Below are 26325 nucleotides of genomic sequence, written 5' to 3' on the forward strand. Positions count from 1 at the left end.
CCTGCAGCCACACAATTCTCTCCACTGATGCCTGCCAGATGCCAGTCTCTTGTTCAACCATCATCCATGGAGCCAGTCATCTGTATGAATTCCAAATAATGTAGAGATAGAAAAATGAACATTTAGTATTTTATGTAGGCCATACAGTGCCTGGCAGTAAGTGAGGTGCAATCAAAAAGGTTAGCTCACGGGAGCCCAGGTGAATAAATGTGAACAACCAAACCAGAGCAACCTGCTGCTACTCCAATTACCTTGTGTCATACAAGGCACCACCCACTAGAAATCATGTTTTGCCCCATTGGGAAAGTCAATGTCAAGTACCAACAAAAGCTCACAAACTCCTTTACTCGAGGCGCACAATAGTTGGCTACCTTCTTGGTAACAGAGAAACTTTTCATACAAGGAGCGTGCTGTCTGTCGAGAGGGGCAATGGCAGCAGAAGTATGTCTCATATGGACCCACAGGGACTGCCACAGAATCAGGTGGAAGATCCATTCTCGGGAAGTTGCTCTGATGCAACAACTTCCTGTAGGGTGTGGCTTGTTCATAGCTCAAATAAGACACCAGCTGACCATGGCTCAAAGGAAGAATCAACTGTTGTACCTTGTTGGATTGCTTCTAAAATGACAGATGTGTTTAAGCAGTATTTAAAGTAATAATTCAATTCGCTGCTCCTCTTCCCAAGACATCAAGAAACATTCTATTATCAGAGAAACAAATTAGACGTACAGTTGTCAAAGAAGCAGGATTATATGCCTCCCAAAAGCTATCCCTAAAATTATCTCAGGGTTCAGATGTCCTGACAGATTTTGCATCCTGCAGAAACGTGGACAGTGATCTTTTACAAAATGACAGTTTTGGAGACTAAAATTTCAACATTTTTTCAGATGTTTTCTTAGAGTTCTTGTAACGGCATAAGTGCTTTCTCTGCCAGCCAGTGAGTCTTTTTTGTAGAGTCTTAATCAGAAGAGGTGTGTCCAGTGAAGTCAAGTCTAATACATATTTATTTTGAAGGTGAATCTTCGGTGGTCTAAAGCAAGTCTGATATATTATTGATTGGTGTTTCTGGGGCATCAATGGTTTTAACAACACTGAAAGTTTAGATGCTGGAGGTGAGAGCAACCTCAATGAAGGCCTCAAACTTCAAGAATGTTTCAAAGTTAATGGACTCAAAGTTCACTGACATAGGTGTCAAATAGGCACTTGATGTCAAGATGTTCTTCAATACTGATTCTTATTTTGGAAATGCATGCCATGACGCCATCCTCTGATGTACATGGGGAAGTGGGGAGTAATTACCTTATATTTCGGATCTCCCTTCAAAAGATGCTGAATTTGCTGATGAAGAAAAACCTCAGAGAGGAGCTGCTTCTGTGACTTTATGAATTTTATCACTTTTCAACTTCTCTTCTTGTTTCACTTTGAGGTGGAGCCCCTCTCTTTCAAATTGCACCTGGAGCTCAGCTTGCAAAAAAAAGACTGTGTGGAATAGGTGTCTGTTTATTTCAGTAAATAGACAGAATGTATTCCTAAAAATACTGCACTTTAAAACCTATCTTTTTATGTGACAAGAGTGCTCCAGGATCCTATGTATGCAACAGCCTAATTACAATTTAGGACTACCAATAGATGTGTAACGATATAGAAGTGTTGGTGTTGTCTGACGTGGGGTGTTTATAAGGAAAGAGTTGAGAGAGAAAATCATAGGGTGTTGGTGATTTACTTTTAGCTCTATCATGAAGTTGTATTGTCATTTGAACCAGACGGGCATGTTCTTGTGCTCTTTTTAGCAATATTTTATACTGCCAACTGTGACTGTCTGGGGGTTGAAGTTTGGTCACTTTTGTGTCGGTCTGGTACTTGGATTGCAGGAGCTTTCCAGCAGGTGTTCGATTGGCTAGAATTCTTTATAAGGGGGTAGTACAATAGTGGTAAAAGGAGAGTGTTCACAAAAATAGTATTTAACTTCACTTGGCTTGTTGGTCAATTAAGCTGAGATCTCTGTGGCAGTCAGGTGATATTCTGGAATGTAATAATGTATCAGACGGTTTTTATAAGTTGTGATTTGATTCATATGAATTAATGTCTTAGTTGGCAACATGTGTATCTCTGATAGTTTCACCTCTCAGAAGAAAGTTTGTATGGAAGGCTAAGAGCTATCCACTCACTAGACAATTATATGAACCAGGAAGCTGCATCAACTGTATTCATAAAATGTACACATAACAATAAGTATTTCGTTGGCTGACTATATATATATATATATATATATATATATATATATATATATATATATATATATATATATATATATATATATATATATATATACTACAATATGTTTGCAATTAAATTAAAATAAACCTCCATAAAAAAACTGAAGAAAAAAGATACATAAAAGTCATGTTCAGTCAGTGATTAATTGAAATTATTAGTTATTTCGTCAAATGTGTATGGGCTGATATAGGCTTACCTTACACCAATTGTAAACATATCAAGAATTTGCTTCCCTTGCAGCCAACCAACCAGCATGATAACACCTGAAACAAATAACGTTAACATTTCATAAAATACTAATCACAAAGTTAGTATACTTAAAGTTATTTCCGAGGAGTATCAACTATTTCCTTGTCCCTCCTGCTCCATCTTTTACAAAGCTTTACAAAGCCCTGGCCCTAAATAGTTGACCAAAGTCATTGATCATATTACGTTCCTATTCCGAAGCCTTCCAGTCAAGCAAAGTCTTTTACTGCTAGTGTGAGAACACGTTTTATTCTAGGCCTTACCTGCAATTAAATAACAAAGCCTCATCCACTTCAGGCCTAAAGAGTTACCACCCCAAAGGAAACCCTATTTTGTGAGAGTTAGTATTTCATTTTGAAAGTTTTCTAAATTCTTCTCACAGCATGTGTATGTCTGCATTTATAGAGGTCTGTAAGGAAATGTTTAGCATTCATGCATCACTGATTGACTGATGTTGTTTCAATCAACTGAATTCCATACACAAATGCAAAACATTTCCTAAGGTACAAGATGACCTGTGAAAAATAAGAATGCTTTTTCCATGAAGTCACAGGGCTCAGGCACATCTACATCTTAAGTTTCAAGCAGAATATAAATGAAGACACTTTCAACAGCAAAGTGGGAGAAAATGTACACATGAATCTAATCTAGACACTGCACAGAAATCTGCATGCCTTGTCGTTTACTGGGCATTTTCCCCTGGTGATTTTCAGGCAGGTTTTATCTCCCCAAATGTACACTGGGAAAATTAAGGAGCGTTGCAATGTGGGTATCGCACAATTTGTAATCGCAATATGCGCGGTAGCGAGCAGGGTCCGACTGGGACAGAAAATAGGCCAAGCCACCAAAAGTAGCCCATACAAAGCTCAATAAAAGTGGCCCAGATTTGCTAACTGGAGCAGTTTTAAACCTGTAAAGATGTTGTCTATGTGTTTTGCAAGGCTATGGAAGTCTGCATGGATATGAGCTTGCTGCAGGCAAGGTTTGTTTTAATATCAGGAAATTCAACAATAAAACCGACCCACCAGACATTAAAACAGGCCCACAAACAGCCCCCCCAAAAAAAACAAACAGCACAAAAAAAAAAAAAAAAAAAAAAAAAAAACAGCCTACACTGACCAGTCCGATCAGTCCATAGGGTACTGCCTGACTACCCTGTAGGCTAGTCTAACCTCGGTAGCCAGAGAAACTGCAGGAATCAGAATTAATTGGGTTAAAATACAGTTATTGGAATTCTCAGCAAGAAAAGTACTACTCAAGTGCCTGAATCCTGTCTCTTTAGGAAGAGCCTTGAATGCAACACTGAGCAGTAATTGGGCATTCTGGTAATTAATAATGCAAGAAATGAAGTATGCTGAAAAAAAAGTATTAAGGAAAGGTTACTTTCTTGTAATCGTAGAGTTTGTCATAAGAAAAGTATTGAAACTCAAATTAATGAAGAGTATCCGCTAAGTGTGGGATCCAGGAGCACTATAGCAAGAGAGTCTCTACAAAAACAGTAAATACTACGTAGTGGCTACAGTTCATCAATGGTTATGGTTAACTTTGTTAGCCCACAGGATTAACATTCCCTCTTTAGATGAATCAGCACCAAAAACAGTGCTTAGGCACACTACGAATTTGGTGTAGATCTACAAGGTATGCTTTCCCACCTATGGGTGACCCAGGTAAACTTGGTTCAATGTACCAACAATGAATGTGAAAGACAGGTTACTGTAGCCCCGCAAAAGACTAACAATGTGTAACAGAAATAGGGTTACTGGTTTTGGGTTACTACATTCATATAAAGGGATCAGGGGCACCGTAGTTACAGACCTATTTTGTTCACAATTCACACACATACTGTACCAAGAAGAATGAATAATTTGAAGTAAAGTAACTATTACTACAGGAACAACTTGTTTCTCAGTACATCTAAAACAACTACACAGAATATTTTAAAAACAGTAAAAAGACACCTTATAAATACCGAGAATAAAACAAACTTAAAATGTCAAATAGAACGTAACACCTTAGCGTCTACTTTTATGCGCTAAACTAAGAAAGCATGCAAGGCAGAGCAACTTGCAGTCCAGAGTTTCTTAGGGAGAAGAGACGCAGTGCATACCTTGTTAACAACAAGGCCTGTCTTTACCAGCGGAGGCGTGAAGACAGTGTTCCCTCTGAAAGGCAAACACACGCTGCAGTCTTCTTCTAGGACTCTGCTTAATCACTTTGAGCTTCAGGCGAGACGCAGCATTTGCGAAGTGTGCTGGCAGTAGGTGAGGCTGTCTCTGGCAGAATCTCATGCGATAACCTGGGTGCAGGACCTCTCATGACAAGTGGTAGTCCTTATACATTGAATCTTATCAGAAATTGGAGTTTCTGACAAAAGTTTGGGAATGTCTGACATAGATTTTGTACATCATGGTGTGCGTCCCAGACGTTTCCTTACAAACATATTCTGTATAAATCGAGAAAGATGGTGACTTACAATGCCTAAGTTTGAGAAGATAGTGACTTTCATTATCCAAGATGGATTTGGGGCTTACATAAAAAGGAGTCTGACCTTAGGGGCTTGACGTCATTTACAGACTGGTCAAGAATGCAAATATTTGGGGAGTACAAAATTTGTGAGTATTTAAGAAATCAAATTGTAAATTCACACTCTACTACTGTGAACACTGCTGATATAATAGATAGTCAATGGTAGGGTGACAGGTCATGTCTTTAGAGATGTCATCAATATCATTTGCGATGACATCAGTGAAAATCATATGCAAGGAAGCGATAACTCCACATTAATGGCTAGTAAAGGTTTTCATGCCAGTGGAGCGAGTTACAGTTTGAGTAGCAGACCATATCTGGTAGATTTCTGGAGGTTTTTTTAAGGTTTTGATATTGAATTATATCATCACTTTAACTGTGGTTTTTCCTGTGAATTTTCTCTCCATGTAGATGGTTGTGTTTGCTCTCTCTGAACCATAAATGTTTTTTACCAGTATTTCTTTTTTTTTTTTTTAATGGACATTAGAGGGTGTAGGCATGGTCATCATTTATGTGTCCTGACCCAACACATCCAACTGTGCACCTAAGCATCATGAGTTGAACCCAGGCCCTATCTCCAGGTCAGGCACTATGCCCATCCACACATAGTTTTCAGGTTAGCTGTAGGGCCTGGGAACGTAATCACAGGGGTGAACACAATTGTTGCAGCGTTAGCTATGGTGGAATAAGCGTGCAACCCCTCAAAATGTTGCTTCTTGGTCAATGCGTAGCAGATCTAAATACAGAGCACGATCCATCGGGAGATGGTCCATTTCTAAACATCCTTTCTTTTTCGCTCCAACCTACCACACGAAGAGCTGGTTGTCCACCCAGAACTCTTGTGCGGTCAAAATAGAACAACTACTCACTTTTTGGGTCGAGGCAGTGAAGTCACTCCTCTTCTTTGGAGGGATGTGGATGACGAAGCCTCAAGCTCACTCACCCTGGAGGCAGATGTTACTACCAGCAGGAAAGTCTGTTTGATGGTAAGGTGCCTGAGGGGACAATTATGTAACAGCTCAAAGGGAGTGCATATCAGAAACGTTAGGACCAGATTAAGGTCCCACTGACGCACAAAGATGGGCGAAGATGGCAACTTGTGTTGCAATCCTTTCAGGAATCTACTCACAACAGGGTACTTGAGGAGGGATGGCTGATCTGGCAACCGAAAAAAGGCTGAGATGGCAGAAAGATGGCCCTTTAGGGTGCCCAGAGTCCTGCAGGGTGAGAGAAAGGATAAAAAGAAGGACCTGAGAGAGGGAGCAGAGAGTGCCAACCTGTCTCTCTACACACCATGCCGCAAACTTGCCCCAACAGCAGGCATATACAGTCTTGCTAGAAGGATGCCTGGCAGCCAAGATAACATTGCAGACTTCCAGAGGTAGGTCGAAAGCTGTCAACTGTCACCGCTCAATCTCCAGGCATGAAGGAGGAGCATTGACATGTTCCGTGGAGAACCCTCACCTGCTGCTAAGACAGAAGATCCCCCCCCGAATGGGCAGTCTGATCGGAGGACCGATGGTAATGCTCAACAGCTCGGGATACCAAACGCTCCAAGCCCAGTCCAAAGCCACAAGGATAACTTGGGTCTAGTCATTCCTGATCTTGGGAACTCTGGGCAGGAGTGGTATGGGCAGAAAGGCATACAGAAGGCCTGAGCTCCATTCGAGACGAAAAGTAACAGGTAGCGAGAGTCACTTTGGAAACTCTAGTATGCCAAACCGCTGACACTGTGCATTCCCTGCAGCAGCAAACACATCTAACCATGCCTCTTCTCACTACCGAAGGAGACCTAACATCATCTCCGGATTAAGGTGCCATTTGTAAGTGTCTAGGCATCTTAAGCTGAGTTCGTCCACCCTGGAGTTCAGAGAGCCCGACCTCTGGCTGCCTGTCCAACAAGATCTGTAGGTTGCAAGTCCTCGCCCACATAGAGACTGGGAAGCTTTCGCACCATGGTGGCTAGGTGGGTAAAGATGCGACTAGAAGCTCCTTCCGTGGCCACAAAAGGAGCAAAAGACAGACTGGGGATGGCAAGGAGCCATGAAAACACCCAAGGACCTGGCCATAGCTCTGCTATTCTTGAAGCACTGAGATCGCCTGGTCTCTGAAAAGACATGAGCCAACAAAGGGCATGCTCGTAAGCGATGTTTGGACATCCTCAGAAAAGCCTGTTCTCAGACAGGCGTGACACTGTAAAGCCACAGATGAAGAAATTGCTCTGCTTAGCGAGCCTGTCATATCCAGCCCACATCGAACTGTGAACTGCTTCTCTCCCGTCTGTAATAGATTGGTAAAGTATAGCCCAGGCCGCATCTGGGCCCATAGGCAGCACCTGCGCAATCAAATCCCACAATGCATGGGAGTAACGGACTAAAAGGCACGCAGTGTTCATGGACCATAGCATCAGGCTGGTGGACGAAAACAATTGCTTTTCCAAGGTGTTCAGCCTCTTGTATTCCCTATCCGGTGGAGTGATAGGGAATGCGCCAGGATTTAAAGAGGGGGTAGAGGCTTGGACCACCAAGCTCTTCCGGTAGTGTTGCGTGAGGAACTTGGGGTCCCCTGGGGCAGGCAGGTGCCAGCAGGCAATAGTCCACTTTACTGGGGTCCCTGTGCAAGGTTTGGACCAAGATCCCAGCAGGACGTCTGTGAGAGCATCATTAAATGGGAGAAGTGGTTCTAAGTGATGGTCACTCATGGCTGAAGCACCTCCGTCAAGACATTGGCCTACCATAAGCATAGTAGGCTACAGTCCAGGATCTCAGCTGCTCTCCTCACCACCATAGTGAAGGAGGCTCCCTTCTCCATAACCATGGTAAGAGGAGAGACCATGCCAGTATCTGAAACGGGGTCCAGTCTACTGGCTTCCGCCAATGCCTCACACAAGTCCATGCGAGGATCTAGAGGCTGTATACCTCAGAGTCCACTGACTCTCCCAATCCTCCCCAAGGCCCAGCCCACAAGAATGGGGCTAAGGCTCTGGCCTGGAAAGCATGGCTCCAGTCAGTGCCGAATCAGCATTGGATGACGCAGTTCTGGCTCCATGTCGGAGTCAGGCATGAGAATCGGGACAGCGCTGGCATCCGGAACGGCGTTGGGGAAGGTCGTGGTGGTACGACCAGCTCCAGTCTTGATCTGAATTTGAGTCGGGCAGACCTGACAGAGGAGAACCAGAGGGGGCTTCACCCGAACCGATGGGTGACTAAGACGCACAAGCGGGGATAACCCATCCAAAGAGAAGGTGCATGGCCTCACAGAACTCACGAAGTTGGGTGGGGGTCGCTCCGACTCCCGCAATCTCGAGTAGGCGTGGAGTCGACCCAAGCGCTGGCTCAACCGCGGAGCCAGGCCTAGAATGACAATTCTCCCTCATCTCGTCAGATGACTTCAACCGACAAAGCAAAGTCAAAAAACTCTTTGACTTATGACTGTTCGTGCACTTGTGAGAGTTACATGAAGATGATTTTTAATACGACAAGTATCTTCAATTCCACGGCCGATTCCGGGACCTTCCTCTCGATCGGGATAGAGACCATTGCTTCATCACATGTCTAGCGGCAAGGAGCCTGAGGGAGTGCTACCTCAAAGAGACCATAGAGACTAGGCTCAGAACTGAAGGGGTATCTGTTGAGGGCAGGATTGCTGAGGCTAATTATATGGTTGGTATACGCAGGACTGAAATTCGCCTCTATGGGAGTATGGACCGAATAACTTAGCCCCTTGAAAGGGCTTAGTCGTCACTGCTGTAAGTCTACTAGCGATCTCACTGTGTTCTTATCTGCTTTAATCCACAAGCTCATCAATGTGGCCCTCACAAAAACAAACTCCCCATAAAAGGACATGTTTAGGATACAGCTTTACACCTCCATTCTAAAAGAGATGGCCTTTAACCACCCATGCCTACACAGAACTACTGCATCAGTTAACTGCCTTAATACAGAGGTCACGATGTTCACAAAGCACCTATTATGGCTGAAAAATATTTTTTTCTTACCAAGAGAATAGCTTTCACATAATTTTTGTTATATTCCGGATATAAAATATAGTGCAATATCTGATCACATCTGCCTATATCAGTCCAGGATTCCCAATGTACTGGAAGCCCTAACTAAAGTCATTGGTGTTGCAGAGAATTTATTTTCAATGTTTTTGAGTCTCCTACCCGCTCTGTCTGATGATGCAGAGCATGGTGAAGATGGATTTCTAGGTTACTTCTCTGCAGAGGATGAAAAATTAGGCAAAGCCAGTGTACCTTCACGTGATTTGTACTTCTTGTTGCGTATGGCAACATCAGCAGCTATAGTAGACAGATGATTCATTACTTTATGCCCCCCCCAGACCAGACGTGCTCAATTATTGAAACCACTCTGACTTCTTTTCATGTACTGTCTCTTTGAGGACATAGGAAGACAAAGAAAACAATCTGTTTCCTTTGAAGAAAACAGAAGTTTGAATCATTTTGATACCCTCAGTATTAAGCTAGGGAAGACAAATATATATCATCAGAAGGGCAGTTTACTGAAAGAGTAGTTGATACTGCAAAGTTGTCATTACAAAGTCATCCCATTCAGAGTCAGAATATGAGAAGTATCATCTCAAACTTCCCCTTGTTAGTAGGCCTCATTTGGAAAGGCATCATCACCATTATCGCAAGCTGGAGTCATAAGCTGTTGGAACATAGTGAAATGACTGAGATACTGACTGGCTATCTAAGCAGGAAATGCACAGGTGTGTGTGTGTGGAGTGGTTGTATGATTTTGAGGTTTTGAGTAAGGCCGAGAAGATGGTCTAGAAGAAAAAGTTACTTCCCTTTGGCAGAGACAGGATCTAGGCACAGATTCCTTAGTTTATAATCTTCCCCAGGTGCCAGCCTGGATCTGGAAACTTTTTCCCCATAGTACGTCCACGCATCAGTAGGGAGTGACACGCAACTCCGTAATGAAGTCGTCCGCCGGATGTGACGTCTACGGAGTCCATATAACTCCACAGACGAACTGACGTCAGTTTCTTCCATGACTATTTACTGCGTTCAACACATGGAGCCACATATAGAAACTGGAATGGAGACAGTGTGCTTCAAACAAAAGACACCCTTTGTGTCAATAATCATCTAAGCTTTAACTGTAGGTGTTGATTTCCACAACTAAATATTTTAAGACAACAGAGAAGCTCAGTTCACAGAGTAGAGAGGATGGGACGGCCATTAAGGAATCTGCAGCTAGATCCTGTCTCTACCAGATACGCCACTATCGAAGGTAAGTAACTTGTTCATCTGATAGAGACATCTAGCTTCAGATTCCTTAACTTAGAATGAGATACAAAAGCCTAAATACCCGGGAGGAAGGACTGTGAACTGAGCCCCTTGAAAGTCTCTACTTTTGTTAAACTGGTTGAGAACAAGAGTAAAAAAAACTGGAGATGAAGAAAACATGAGGGAAAATAATATAATGTATGACATCTCAACCTATGAAAGTAACCACAGATAATTTACACCATAAAACAGGAGAGCATAGAAATAAGCTCATCCATGTTAGATCATAGAAAAGAGCTAATCCACATTAGCATGTCAATTTTGTGCCATAAGTGACAACCACAGTGAAACCCTTTTAGCCAGAAGAAAAACTGATTTAGTACTGGAGAAATAGAGCACTCGAAAAAATACCTATGGGGAAGAACATCCTCATGAGGAAAAAGCATTGGAGAAAAGATCAGTGTGATAAAAAAAGGATACAAAAAACAGTAAAAACATGGGTAAAACTTCACTCATGGTCGATGCAATTACAATTATGTTTGATACAATTAAAATTATGTCTGAGAACATAAGCAGTGAGGAGAAATTTAAAAAGAATGGCATACACAAGAATGTATGTAAGCCTTAATATATTGCACGACCAAGGACTCCTCAGAGAAACCAGTGATTAGGTGTTTGTAACAATTAAAAACATGGATTGAAGAAAAGCCTTGTGAACATGAGCAAGCGGTGTTAAAGGCGAACAAAAGTACCGAAGGTTGACCAACTCGCTCCTTTAACGGAATGAAAACCCATGAACGAACATTTCAGCAAGACTGTGAAATTACCTCAACATTGATATCATAAAGACAAAGAAAAACATGGATAAGAAAAACTGCATATGATGGCATGATATTATCACCCACTGATATATGGAAAATGTCACTTACCCAGTGTACATCTGTTCGTGGCATTAGTCGCTGCAGATGCACAGCATGTGTATCTGCAGCCACACATGCCATCGAACATATATATATATATATGGAAAATGTCACTTACCCAGTGTACATCTGTACGTGGCATGAGACGCTGCAGATTCACATGCTGTGCATATCCCGCCATCTAGTGTTGGGCTCGGAGTGTTACGAGTTGTTTTTCTTCGAAGAAGTCTTTTCGAGTCACGAGACCGAGGGACTCCTCCCATTTCGGCTCCATTGCGCATGGGCGTCGACTCCATCTTAGATTGTTTTCCCCGCAGAGGGTGAGGTAGGAGTTGTGTATATAGTAATAGTGCCCATGCAATGGAGTAAGTATGTATGTACATAATGTGACTAAAAGTGTTATATTTACAAATTTACAAATGTACAAGTGTACAAGTTTAACTTTAATCAACTTATAACGGCTACAGGCTCCCGGAGAGGTGGGAGGGCGCATGTGAATCTGCAACGTCTCATGCCACGAACAGATGTACACTGGGTGGAGTGTGCCTTTGGTGTAATAGGCAGTTCTCTTTTAGCTTTAACATAACAGGTTTGAATACATTTAACTATCCATCTGGCAATGCCTTGTTTGGATATTGGATTCCCTGTATGAGGTTTTTGGTAAGCTACAAACAATTGTTTTGTTAAACTGTTTAGTTCTATCAATGTAGTACATTAGAGCTCTTTTTATGTCTAATGTATGTAATGCTCTTTCAGCTACAGAGTCTGGTTGTGGAAAAAACACTGGGAGTTCCACAGTTTGGTTTAAGTGGAACGGTGATATAACTTTTGGCAAAAATTGGGGATTTGTGCGTAGAACCACTTTATGTTTGTGTATTTGTATAAAGGGTTCCTGTATGGTAAAGGCTTGTATTTCACTTACTCTTCTGAGAGATGTGATAGCTATTAGGAAGGCTACTTTCCAAGTTAAGTATTGCATTTCACAAGAGTGCATGGGTTCGAATGGTGGACCCATGAGTCGCGTTAATACAATATTGAGGTTCCACGAAGGAACTGGTGGTGTTCTTGGTGGAAAAATCCTTTTTAGACCCTCCATAAATGCTTTTATGACTGGGATTCTAAATAGTGAAGTTGAATGTGTAATTTGCAGATAAGCAGAAATTGCTGTGAGATGTATTTTAATGGACGAAAAAGCTAAGTTAGATTTTTGTAAGTGTAGTAAGTAGCTTACAATGTCTTTAGCGGACGCGTGTAATGGGTGAATTTGATTATTGTGACAGTAATAAACAAATCGTTTCCATTTATTTGCGTAGCAATGTCTTGTAGTAGGTTTTCTAGCCTGTTTGATGACCTCCATACATTCTTGTGTAAGGTCTAGGTGTCCGAATTCTAAGACTTCAGGAGCCAGATCGCTAGATTGAGCGATGCTGGATTCGGGTGTCTGATCTGCTGTTTGTGTTGAGTTAACAGATCTGGTCTGTTTGGTAGTTTGATATGAGGCACTACTGACAGGTCTAGTAGTGTTGTGTACCAAGGTTGTCGTGCCCAAGTTGGTGCTATTAGTATTAGTTTGAGTTTGTTTTGACTCAATTTGTTTACTAGATACGGAAGGAGTGGGAGAGGGGGAAAAGCGTAAGCAAAAATCCCTGACCAACTCATCCATAACGCATTGCCCTTGGAGTGAGGCTGTGGGTACCTCGATGCGAAGTTTTGGCATTTTGCGTTTTCTTTTGTTGCGAATAGGTCTATTTGCGGTGTTCCCCAGTTTTGGAAGTAGGTTTGTAGTATCTGTGGATGAATCTCCCATTCGTGGATCTGTTGGTGATCTCGACTGAGATTGTCGGCCAACTGGTTTTGAATTCCTGGGATGTATTGAGCTATTAGGCGAATGTGATTGTGAATCGCCCAATGCCAAATCTTCTGTGCTAAGAGACACAGTTGTGATGAGTGTGTGCCTCCCTGTTTGTTTAAGTAATACATTGTTGTCATGTTGTCTGTTTTGACAAGAATGTGTTTGTGGGCTATTAGTGGTTGAAATGCTTTCAACGCTAGAAACACTGCTAGTAGTTCTAGCTGATTTATGTGAAGTTGTTTCTGCTGAGTGTCCCATTGTCCCTGGATGCTGTGTTGGTTGAGGTGTGCTCCCCACCTTACCATGGAAGCATCTGTTGTGATCACGTATTGAGGCACTGGGTCCTGGAAAGGCCGCCCTTGACTTAAATTTACATGATTCCACCATTGTAGCGAGGTGTGTGTTTGGCGGTCTATCAACACTAGATCTTGTAGTTGACCCTGTGCTTGTGTCCATTGTGTTGCTAGGCACTGTTGCAAGGGCCGCATGTGTAATCTTGCGTTTGGGACAATGGCTATGCAGGAGTACATCATGCCTAGTAGTTTCATCACTAATTTTACCCGATACTTCTGGTTTGGGTGCATGCTTTGTATTACGTTTTGGAATGCTTGTACCCTTTGTGGACTTGGAGTGGCAATCCCTTTTTTGTGTTGATTGTTGCTCCTAAGTATTGTTGTATTTGACACGGCTGTAGGTGTGATTTTTGTTAGTTTAGTGAGAAACCCAGTTTGTGAAGGGTTTCTATGACGTATTTTGTGTGTTGAAAACACTGTTCTTGAGTGTTGGTTTTGATTAACCAATCGTCCAGATACGAGAATACGTGTATGTGCTGTCTTCTGATATGTGCCGCTACTACTGCAAGGCATTTTGTAAATACCCTTGGTGCTGTTGTTATCCCGAATGGTAACACTTTGAACTGGTAATGTACTCCTTGGATTACAAACCTTAAGTATTTCCTGTGTGAAGGATGAATGGGTATATGGAAGTACGCATCCTTGAGATCTAAAGTTGACATGTAGTCTTGTTGTTTGAGCAAGGGGATTACGTCTTGAAGTGTCACCATGTGAAAGTGATCTGATTTGATGTAAAGATTTAGTGTTCTGAGATCTAAGATGGGTCTCAGAGTTTTGTCCTTTTTGGGTATTAGAAAATACAGGGAATAAACACCTTTCCCTTTTTGATGGTTGGGTACAAGTTCTATTGCGTCTTTTTGTAACAACGCTTGAACTTCTATTTGTAATAGATCTAAGTGCTGTTTGGACATGTTGTGTATTCTTGGAGGCACATTTGGTGGTAATTGTTGGAATTCTATGCAATAACCATTTTGGATAATGGCTAGGACCCACGAGTCTGTTGTTATTTCCTCCCAATTCTGGTAATAATCTGTGAGTCTCCCCCCCACAGGTGTTATGTGTTGGGGATTTGTGACAGTGAAGTCACTGTTTAGTTTGAGGGGTCTTTCGGCTTTGGAACTTTCCCCTAGTTTTAGGGAACTGTCCGCCTCTGTATTGTCCCCGAAATCCTCCTCTTTGATACTGGGCCTCGTATGTGGGTCTGGTTTGTGAGGTTGTGGGTCCTGTGCTTTGGGCCCGAAACTCCCCTCTGAATTGTGTCTTCCTAAATGTGCCTCTCCTCTGTGGGGAGTAGAGCGCGCCCATGGCCTTGGCCGTATCAGTGTCCTTCTTCAGCTTTTCTATAGCTGTGTCCACCTCCGGCCCAAACAACTGCTGTCCATTAAAAGGCATATTAAGCACAGCCTGTTGGATTTCTGGTTTAAACCCGGAGGTGCGTAGCCATGCGTGTATCCGAATAGTGACCGCTGTATTCACAGTTCTTGCGGCTGTGTCCGCTGCATCCATCGCTGATCGTATCTGGTTGTTTGAGATACTTTGGCCCTCTTCCACCACTTGTTGTGCACGCTTTTGGAACTCCTTGGGTAGATGTTCTATGAAGTGCTGCATTTCATCCCAATGAGCTCTGTCATATCTTGACAATAAAGCTTGTGAATTGGCAATGCGCCACTGAATGGCCGCTTGTGCTGCCACTCTCTTTCCCGCTGCATCAAACTTTCGACTTTCTTTGTCGGGTGGTGGTGCATCTCCAGGTGTGTGTGAATTGGCCCTTTTTAGTGCTGCGCCCACTACTACTGAGTCAGGTGTCAGTTGTTGTGTGATGTACACGGGGTCTGCAGGGGTAGGCTTGTACTTTTTCTCCACTCTAGGTGTGATGGCTCTGCCTTTGACGGGTTCCTGAAACACTTGTTTTTTGCGTGTTTCAGCATCCCTGGTAACATTGGGAGACTTTGGTACTGACTGTGTGTCGACGACAAAGTATTAAATAAAAAGTCATCCTCAATGGGTTCAGCGTGCAGTGCCACATTGTGAAAAGCCGCTGCTCTGGACACCACCTGCGTGTAGGCCGTACTGTCTTCAGGTGGTGATGGCCTTGCTGGGTAGCAGTCAGGACTATTGTCTGATACAGGCGCATCATAGAGATCCCATGCATCTGGGTCATCCTGGCTCATCCCTGTGTGTGTTGGAGATTGCATCATTGGGGGTGTTGCAATTGGTGACAGTTGCGGTGAGTGGTGTGGCGATGTTTGTGGCGAAGAGTGAGGTGGAGTTACTGCTTTTGCCACTTTTGCTTGTGGTTGTTTTTCTTTGTCTTGGAAAGCAAGTTTCCTTTTCATTCTTATAGGAGGGAGAGTTCTGATCTTCCCTGTATCCTTTTGAATATGGATCCTTCTTTGTGTATAATCTGGCTCCCCTGCTTCTAGCTCTTGTCCAAATTTATGGCCTTGCAGTTGTGCGGAGTAGGAGCCTGTTTTCGGCTCCGAAGCTGGATGTTTCGCTACCAAAACCTTTTTTACAGTCTTTTTCGGCTCCGAAGCCACTTTTTTAGGTTTTGGTGTTCCGATCTCTCGGTGCCGACTTATCTTGGTGCCGGTATCTCGATGTCGAGTTTGGTCGGAACCAGGGTCTCGGTGTCGAGCATGTTCTGTGCCGGTATCTCGACCGGAGTCGGATGACTTCGACACGTGTGTGCCCTTTTTCGGTACCGATGGACGGTCACCGATTTTACGGGTTAAGCCATGGCCTGCCGGCGGTGGCGTCCCCTGGGCCTTCATGATTTTTGCGTGAGTTTTGGGCGGGGCTGATTTACTCACGGTTTTCGGCATCTGTTCTGTTTCGGGCTCGTCAGAGTCAGCAATGGAGAAAGTCTCTTCTTCCTCGATGCTGTGGTGTCCTGACGGCGCAGACGCCATTTGAAGCCTTCGTGCTCTCCGGTCCTGTGGCGTTTTCTTCGACAGAATTGCCCGACAGGCCTTGCAAGTATCCTCTTTGTGTTCGGGGGACAAACACAAATTACAGACCAGGTGTTGATCTGTGTATGGATACTTGTTATGGCATTCGGGGCAGAAGTGGAATGGGGTCCGTTCCATGAGCCTTGAAGACGCACGTGGGCGGGCCGACCAGGCCCCGTCGGGGGTAGAAGCCCCGAAGGGCTACCGGAGCTCTTCTTGAAATCGGTGTTGATCTGCGTTAACTAACCCGATACCGAACGCAAACAATACCGTAAAATTTTCCGCGATTTAACTAATTTTCCGAACCAAAACAGGGAGCGAAGAGGAACGCGTCCGAACCCGATGGCGGAAAGAAAACAATCTAAGATGGAGTCGATGCCCATGCGCAATGGAGCCGAAATGGGAGGAGTCCCTCGGTCTCGTGACTCGAAAATACTTCTTCGAAGAAAAACAACTCGTAACACTCCGAGCCCAACACTAGATGGCATGATATGCACAGCATGTGTATCTGCAGCTACACATGCCATCGAACATATATATATATATATATATATATATATCTCCTTTCCTTGATGTAGACTGAATTTGCATGTTCTACTCTGTTGGAACAAAGAGCAGCATAACCGGCCATGGAGCAGAACCTCTAATTATGTAAAGGTATATCAAAATGAGACCTCCATGAAAAGAGACGTATAGAGTATCTTGTGCAGAGAAAATATACAGTTGCCCCCAATGACGAGAACAATACTAATCATTTAGCATATAAATATACTTTACCCCAGGGAAAGTAGCAATATAATAGAACATCATCAAGATGCTTAAAATATTTCCACTAATACAGGAGTGAAAGAACGAACATCAATGTAGTACCAACCATATACGTATACCTATAAATCTGTGCACACACGTACACATACATACTCACACCTACATATGTAAAAATATTAATTTCTAAATGTAATTAAAAAAAAATTAATGCAAAGAAGGGCTCTGGTATAGCAGTGGGAACTGAGGTCAGTATGTGACTTACAATGAATAGGAGGCATCCAAGGATGTACTAGAAAGTCCCTCAATGATGAAAACTACAAAACTGACCAGATTCTAAGAAAAGGCTGTTCGCGTTTGATGAATACACTGAATGACAACACACCTCAAAGTGTGAATTCAACTACAACAAGTAGAGTCTTGTAAATGAAAACAACTGTACCTATAATAGATATCAATAATTAATTATATCAAACATGAAAGATATAAAAGAAGACGTACCCCTGAAAAGGGCAAAATCCTTCCAAAAGGAAGGAAGCCTTGAAAAACAAGTAAAACAACTCCCAAATAGATCATTTAATAAGTCTACACAATAGAGTAAGTAAACACTAAAGTGATGAAAACATGTAAACTGCAAGGAATTTGTAAAATAAACCTTATAAAACCAAAACAAGGAAGGTCTGAAAGAAGATAGGCGTATCACAGGAAAAAAAAGAAAAAATACCCATCAAAAAGAAAATAAGGGCCAGAGGTACGAAGCATTTTTCAAGTCGCAAGCTGGCCGATTCGCAGAATCGGCCAGTTTGCGACTTGAAAAATGCTTTTTGGGATGTATGAAGCCCAAACTGCGTTTCGGTAACTTGTTACCGAATCGCAGTTTGGGTTTTGTGATTCGGTATTAGGAAGGAGCGTGTCAAGGGTGTCCCTCCCTAATACCAAATCCAAATGGTATGTATCATTGTATTGTGACCGCGAATGCGGTCGCAAAACGATCGCAGTTAGCACCAGTTTCAAACTGGTGCTAACCCATTCGCAAACGGGAAGGGATCCCCATGGGATCCTTTCCCCTTTGTGAATGGCAGCAAAAATATTTTTTCAGAGCAGGCAGTGGTCCCACGGACAACTGCCTGCTCTGAAAAAATGAAAAGAAGACTTTTCATTTTTGATTTTGAAATGCATCTCGTTTTCCTTTAAGGAAAATGAGCTGCGTTTAAAAAAAAACATCTTTATTTAAAAGCAGTCACAGACATGGTGGTCTGCTGTCTGTAACAGGCCACCATCCCTGTGAGGGCAGCCATTCGCAATCGGGGTCGCAAATTGCGACCTACCTCATGAATATACATGAGGTAGGTCATTTGCAACCCCTTTGGGATTCACAAACCGTGTAATGTACACTGTTGTACATCCGGTTTTGCAACTCGCAAATTGTGTCCCTAAGTTACTTACCTGTAACTATGGTTCTCCAGTATTGGAATCTTTCATAGATTCACATGCTTTAATCATTCCCGCCGTCGAGATGAGTCCCCGGTACTTTAGAAAAGACAATGTCCCCAAAGACATAACAGCAATAGGTTTTAGCTCTTCTTTTAGTAATCTATCCAAGTCCTTATGCAAAAAAGGACCAAACTGCAGCATTAACCAATCAGATAACACAACCTCTAGAACCCTCCTGAGAGAAGCTCCAGTACCTCAGATTTTCTACTGCACGTCGTGCTAGGGAGTCTTCTCTGAGCTTGCTCATTTTGTTCCTGTTGGGAGTAGATTTTGCCACTACATCAGAATTTCTTCTTTATTATTGAGCGTTTCTTATTCACATTCAGAATTTCTGGAGCTTGACTTTATCAGCACAATGTCTGACAGAGAGAGGAAAAGTCTGTTCAGAGCCTGCAGTACATGTGGAAAGAAAAGGCTACACTCTGAGGATCCACATAGAGACTGTATACATTGCCTCTATCCTGAACATTCTGCTGCTGATTTGCAAGGTGTGTCGCACCTTTTCCTCAAACATTTTAAAGGATAGAGAGGGAAGACTGCTTATATGGCCCCAAAAGCTTAAAACAAGAAAGAACCCTGTCTCAGATTCTGACAGTGAGGAATCTTGCTGGTCTTCCAAGAAATCCCAAAAGAGGCAAAGATCGCCTCACTCTGAAAAGGGTTCAGGACAACCCTCAAAAACTTCTACAAAGACCTCACAGGGGTCTGGTGAAGGCCGCAGTCTCTCACCATCACCTCATGCAAGGAAATCTTCCTCAAAGTCTAAACATCGGTCTTCAACTTCAAAAGAGGTGTCTAAACCTTCTTCAGAGCCTTCCACACCTCCACCAAAGGTTCTTACTACTTTCCGAAAGCCTTCTTCAGCTCCGGATGACAGACCGTTGACGAAGGCTCTACCGTCGACGAAGTCATCGTCGAAGAGAAGATATAAGGTGGCTGCATCAACGACAATAACGTCGGCGGTTACCAGCCTCTAAACTGTTGCTTCCTGCTCGTCGACAGTAACTAAATCTAGAAGATAAAGATGTCATCGATGATTCTGACGACGAGGATTCAGATGCCTACGCCATTGTCGGCGACACAGTCCAGAGACCAGAAGCAGACCCTCGCAGATGGATACGACCCTATTGAGCACCATCGTCTACACTGTCGCCGAAAAGAAAAATGCAGGCCTTGACTGGGAAAGGGGATATGACTCTGCATGCCACACCCTCAAGTAAGGTCACACCTTTAATTCTGGCCCATCTTTTGGAGGAGGATTTTGATGATGATGGGCTATTTGGGGCAGCACATAGTCATTCCCAGCTCCACATTAAGTGTTCGGAAGATGAAGAGAAATATTACCAACAATATTATTCTCCTCAAAGAGACCAACCAGGAGTGCCAGAGGATACGGTCTGTATCCCAAGTTCCCTTATCTCTGATCTGCAGCTTGTGTTGTCAGACTACAAGAAAAGGTTTCTGTCGGCACCACAGTAGAACATCTCAACTGAACCTCCACTGTCAGTACCTGCCAGTACCACAGCCTATGTTGTCGCTTAGATCGGTGAGGAGTACCCCGCAGAGAACCTTCATGCAGGTTACTGACTCCTCGGATGAGGAGAGGGAAGAAGAAGAGCTTCAGGATGCGCATTCTGATTGTGACTATATATTGCCAACCCCTTCATCCACATCACCTACTCCGGTGGATTCACCCCCAGGAGACATTGGGGGTTTCCATATTCTGCTTGAAAGAGCAGCAAAGAGATATGCACTGCCCATGCCAACTAAGCAGATGGAATGCTTTCGCTACGACTTAAATGAGCCTTTTCAAAAGAGTACACGCTCCATACCCATAGTAGGCTACATCTGGGAGGAAGGTCTGAAGGTAATGAAGAATCCAGCTACTGTGACAGTGGTCTTACAAAGGTTAGACAAAAAATATAAGGCTCTAGAAGACGCTCCAACTTGTCTCATTGGTCACCCGAAGCCCGACTCAGTCATACCCCAGGCACCGCAGACACGTTAAAAAAATCCATAAACACCAATTTCAGCGTACCCAGGCAAGGAAGGTAGAAGACTGGACAACATTGGGAAGCATTTCTCCTCTATGTCGGGGCTTATAGTGAGAGCAGGGAACTCGGCAATTCGGTGCAGATACGACAGGCAATTATGGGCTGATATTGCTTTGTATCTGGACTACCTTACAGAAGATTGTAAGGCGGAAGTAAAGAAAATCCTATTGAAGGGAGAAGCGCACCTCAGCTGAGGTTATAGATTGCGCAATGGATATTGCGACCACTGCTTTTCGACAGTTAGCTGGTGGGGCGGTGCTCCGATGGCAGGGCTGGCTGAGGGCAACTTCCTTTCGTCCGCAAGTACAAAATAAAGTATTGGACCTCCCATTTGATGGGGATGCTCTTTTTGGCAAACACGTGGATGAAGCCTTGCAAGCGATAAAAACTGATACAGACACGACCAGGTCATTGGGGACCCTACAATTAAAAAAGTTGCCTTTTTGAGTCTCCAGGGGTCGAGGAGTCCCATCACATAGAGGGAGTTTCCAAAACTTTTGTTATCCCTCCTATGCGACTCAGCAGTTCCGACCACAATATTCACAGAGACAGCAACCCCAGGAGTCCTATTCCAGGCCTTCTCCCAGGGGTAGAGCGCGTCAGAGCAAGGATGCAGTTCGCCACAAAGACAGCTTTCAGGCTCCAGCTACATCCCCACCACCAATTCACAGAAAAGGGGGAAGAATATCACACTTTTTTCGGAAATGGCAAGAAATAACATCGGACCAGTGGGTATTAAAGATAGTTCAAATTGGCCACACTTTGGGGTTAATCCAAATCCCACCTTCATGCCCTCCACAAACTCCGGCTGGAGGTTGTGAGCATGCTAAAGAAGGGGAGTTATAGAAAGAGTTCCTTCTTCGGAAAAGGGCAGAGGCTTTTACTCCCATTTCTTTCTAGTACGCAAAAACTGGGAAGCATGGCATTCCATTCTCGATCTCAGGGCCTTAAACAAATACCTCAAACGTCAAACCTTTCGCATGGTCATGTTGCAGGACATTCTCCTCCGCATGGATCATGGAGACTTTATGGCGACCCTGGATCTACAGGATGCTTACTTTCATATCCTGATTTCACCTGCTCACAGAAAATGTTGGTGTTTCAAAGTAGCCGGCAGCCATTTCCAGTTCAGAGTTCTTCCATTTGGCCTAAAGTCTGCCTCCAGAACCTTCACAAAGTATCTAGCTCCGGAAGCAGCTTGGCTGAGACAGAAACAAATATTACATTTTTTCCTATTTAGACGATTGGCTAATAAAAGCGCGGTCGTATCAAGAGGCTCAAGACTCAACGAGGGCTTGCATGGAATTATTCGACGACTGGGTTTCACTATGAATTGGAACAAGTCAAAGATCTTACCAACAAGAGTAACGACATTTTTATGCACAACAATAGACACGATCAGGGACAAGGCCTTTCTTTCAGTGGAGAGACAAACCAAGCTCATATCTCTAACATGCAGAGTTCAAAGAAGAAAGTCTATTTCAGTACGCAGCTACAAATCGCCTCTGTGGATGATGCCATCTTGCATTCATCTAGTTCCCTTTTGTCACTTGAGAATGAGCCCCTGCAAGAGGAACTAAATCTTCAATGGATTCAGAAAGAGGGCTCATTCAACGATTCGATCAGTGACTCGTATGATCGAAGCACTCCAGTGGTGGTCAGATCAGTTAAACATCGCAGTAGGTCTTTCTTTTCTACCTCCTCGACCCCCATTGGTCATTACCACAGATGCCTCTCTGGAAGGATGGGAGCGTACCTTCAACATCTACAGGTCAGCGGAAGGTGGAGCAGCTCTTCATGGAAAGTTTCATAGGGTTTCAGAGCACCACATAATTGCAATGACAAGCCAGGAAAACACAATAACTGAACGCCTCACTGCCCTGCAGAAGCAAGATTGACAATTGGAATACTGAAGAACAAGTAACAGCACAGTAGTAATGAACAAGTCAAAGGGTGGAGAGAGAAGCAAAGCTAACTATTTGCTCCACCCCTACTGCCTCGGAAATGTCACAAAACGACTCAGCATGTTCACCAAACAAATGGGCACCATCAAATGGCACAGCCAATAATGTAGATTGGATTGGCTCTGAGAACCCAGAGGTACGTAACCAGGAACGGCAATGTAGATCAACTGAGGAAGCCATAGATCGACCCAGAGAATGAGTAGAATCCATGCCGCAGCGAATGATTAATTTAGCTGCATTCCGCCAGTCTGGAAATAAAGGAGTAAGAGGGTTCCTGACTTCATCCAGAAATGAGGATAAACTGTTCACTAAAGAGTCCAATAATGAATGAGAGAAATATCCAAGAACACAAGACGTGTTCACAGAACGTAGAGTAGAACATGTGGAGGAAACAATAAGCCTGCCACAGACATCTAGACTCCTTGACTTTCCATCAAGTGGAGTATGGGGGAGGGACTCTATATCAGGGAAAGTTAAAGCGGCCTGAGCCACTAAACTGCGAAGAGCAGGATGTCTGATCAAGGTGGATCACCAGAGGCAGGACGGTGCCTGTGGGATATATCCTTGTCTTCAGGGGCCCCTGTATCAGGCTTAGCCCAAGCACCCAACAAGACATAATGTAGTGGTTTGCTGTAAGGAAGCACCAGTTCAACCCCTGTCTGGCTTTGATTCAACATATCAATTAGGGGATCTGAAGCCAATTCCATTAAGGGAAGAGTTGGACCCAATACCTCCACAACCCTCTTTAGCATGTCCGCAAAGGAGGAACTCGCTTCCATAGCAAATGCCGGAGGGCAAAATAAGCCTGAGGCTGGAGAAGAATCTAAGCCACTATCCGTAGTCAGATCAGACAACCAGCTGTCCTCTGTAGGAGGGCCCAACTTCGGTACCGCCTCTCCACCATCACCTGCAAGACAAACAACAAGAGTTGAGACTTGTGGAGGTATGACCGGCGTCGTTCCCAGCATTGACTGGCATCGAGAAGGCAATATCTCGACCGACGAGAGAGGGAGTTGACTTCAATCGGCGGCGGCAGCAAAGTCACTGGAGTCAGCTGATCAGACACCGGCGCCAAGGGTGGGAACCCTGAAGGGTTGGGCACTGGAGCCGTAACAGCTGCATCAACTGATGCTGAAGGCTGAACCGAAGTGGAGGGCGAATCCGCCAGCGTGGGCAGAGTTAGGACACTTCGCACCTCTTCCTGACCAACACGAACTCCAGAGGGAGGTGTCTGGCCAAAGTTTGCATGAAGGGAAGAATATTACTCATGCATCTGGTCTAGAATCCCCCCAATCTCCTGGAAAGGGAGGAAGATGCAGGGCAGACCCCGACCTTGTCTCCTCACCCCATGAATGACCGGAGGTCGAATGCGGTGAGGTTGGTAACTGCAGAGGGCTTGACCGCTTATGAGACTTACCTTTGGATGTCGGCAGAGAACAGTGTCCACAAAAAGGTCTTCTCGAATGCCTGAGCAAACGGATGTCAGACCAAGAAGGAGACATCATGCGATGGGAAGATCGAGATTCCAACATCCGCTCTGCTACAAGCTTTAGCCGATGCTCTCGCAGAGCCTTCGGGCGAAGTCCCTGACAGAAGCCGCAGTCCTCTGTGTCATGGTGCTTACTCAGGCACCACATGGACACAGAATGGGGGTCCATAGCCAACATCTGCTGTCTGTAGGCATAGGAAGCACACTGCTCCAAGACGACGAAAACGTTGAAGGAGGCCAAAAAACATCCAGAACAACGGTCTCTGGATCTTTGTTGCAAGCACGGAAAAAAAGGAACTGACATCGGCATGTCAGCCGGGGAGTTACATGGACTCTGTTGATGTCACATCCGACGTCATTAAGGAGCTGCGCAACACATTCTACCGACACGCAGACGTACTATGTTGAAAAAGAAAACAAGTTACTTACCTGTAACTACAGTTATCCAGTATTGGTATCTTTCATAAAATCACATGCTTGAATCATCCCCATCGTCAAAGTGGGAGTCCCACGGTACTTGAAAAAAGCAGTAAGCAAAACATTTACATAGGCTATAATGCTAGCAAAATCATACATATAGCCAATCCATGTCCTTTTGTAAGAAAAAAAAAAAAAAGAACCAAACTTGACTCATGACCAATCAGGCTCTAGCACCCTCTAGAATATTCCCCAGAGAGGCTCATTCCCTCAGATTTTCTAGCACAGGAGTGAGGAATATGCAAAGAAAAGGAAATGCGAGCCTCAAAGGGGCAGAGGGTGGGTCGCATATGAATTTATGAAAAATACAAATACTGGATAACTGTAGTTACAGGTAAGTAACTTGTTTTCTTATCCAGTATTGGATCTTTCATAAATTCACATGCTTGAATCTGAATAGCCAGCAGTACTCCTAATAACCGTTAAGCCTGCAGTGGATGGTGGGTGCGAGCATTGTAATCCTTTTAATTATATTACTATATAACATATCTATATACATTCCTCTACACATACAGAGTAAAACATATCAAACAATAATTGCAAAGGAACTATAAACTGTTGTATATAGAATTAGATATACACAAGGAAAATTCTCACCTCAATAAAAAAGATGACGTAGGACCGCCTGTCCAACAAGTGAATCAGCTATTTGTGCTGATTCCAAACAGTAATGCTGTTGTCTTCCACTTTGCAGCCTGACATATCTTGTCCAAGGCGATCCCTTGAAATAGAGCAACCGATGTGGAAATTGCTCCTGTAGAGTGTGCTTTCGGGAAGCTAATTAATGGGTTTCCCACCTTCGTGTGGCAAAACTGAATGGTGGATGCAATCCAATGAGCTATTGTAGTCTTAGTAACTCCTGTTCCCTGACGACCTAGGGCATATGAGACTAATAGCTGACCTGTCTTGCGGAGCTGTTTAGTACGCTGAAGGTAGAACTTTAAGCATTGTTTAATAGCCAATGTGTGGAGAGTCCTTTCCGCCACTGTTGATGGATTCGGTAAGAAGGTTCTTAATATCACGGGTTTGTTCAAATGGAAAGATGAAAGCATCTTAGGGATGTATCTTGGGTTTGTTCTAAGAAGAACAATGTCGTCTGGAAAAAAAAAAAGGTAGGGTCCCTTAGTGGTAAAGGCCTGTATATCACTGACTCTTCTCGTGGTATAAGAGCAAGTAGAGTTGCTACCTTCCATGTAATATATTTCAGCTCCGCTCTGTGAATAGGCTCGAATGGGGCTTTCATTAATTGTGAAAGAACTACGTTTAAATGCCATTGGGGCGGAGGTGGTCGCACCGGAGGGAAAGTGCGAGACAGACCCTTCATAATCTGTCTGGAAGAAACAACAGAGGGCAAACCGGCAGAGCGTCTAAAAGATGATTTACCAGCCAAATGGACCTTAACAGATGCATGACCGAGCCCAGCCTTTGACAGAGAGAGAAGGTATGAAATAATTTACTCTGGCAAGACCTTTAACAGATGCAAATTGTTTTGATGGCACCAGATACAAAACCTCTTCCATTTGAGCCTGTAAGTCCTGTTTGTACTGTCAGCTCATGCCCTAGACAAGATTACATTGATGAAGAATGCAATGCTCATACCCTGGAATTCATGGAATTCAGGAGCCATGCGTGCAATTGGAGAGATGCTGGATCTGGATGAAATATCTGACCTTGACTCTTCGTTAGAAGGTCGTGCTTGCAGG

The 26325-nt window shown here is 43.8% G+C and overlaps 1 protein-coding gene across 3 annotated transcripts in view; it reads right to left on the reverse strand.

The window, feature by feature from the left end:
- The window catches only part of ATP2C1 (ATPase secretory pathway Ca2+ transporting 1), a 472867-nt gene that overhangs the window by 208552 nt on the left and 237990 nt on the right, over positions 1-26325 (reverse strand). For all 3 annotated transcript variants that reach the window (XM_069211924.1, XM_069211925.1, XM_069211926.1), the window contains one exon: positions 2474-2540. In XM_069211924.1, the coding sequence (XP_069068025.1) occupies positions 2474-2540 (67 nt within the window). The remainder of the gene's footprint in view (positions 1-2473; positions 2541-26325) is intronic.

This window comes from Pleurodeles waltl, chromosome 10 (genome assembly GCF_031143425.1).
Source record: "Pleurodeles waltl isolate 20211129_DDA chromosome 10, aPleWal1.hap1.20221129, whole genome shotgun sequence".
Taxonomy (NCBI): Eukaryota; Metazoa; Chordata; class Amphibia; order Caudata; family Salamandridae; genus Pleurodeles; species Pleurodeles waltl.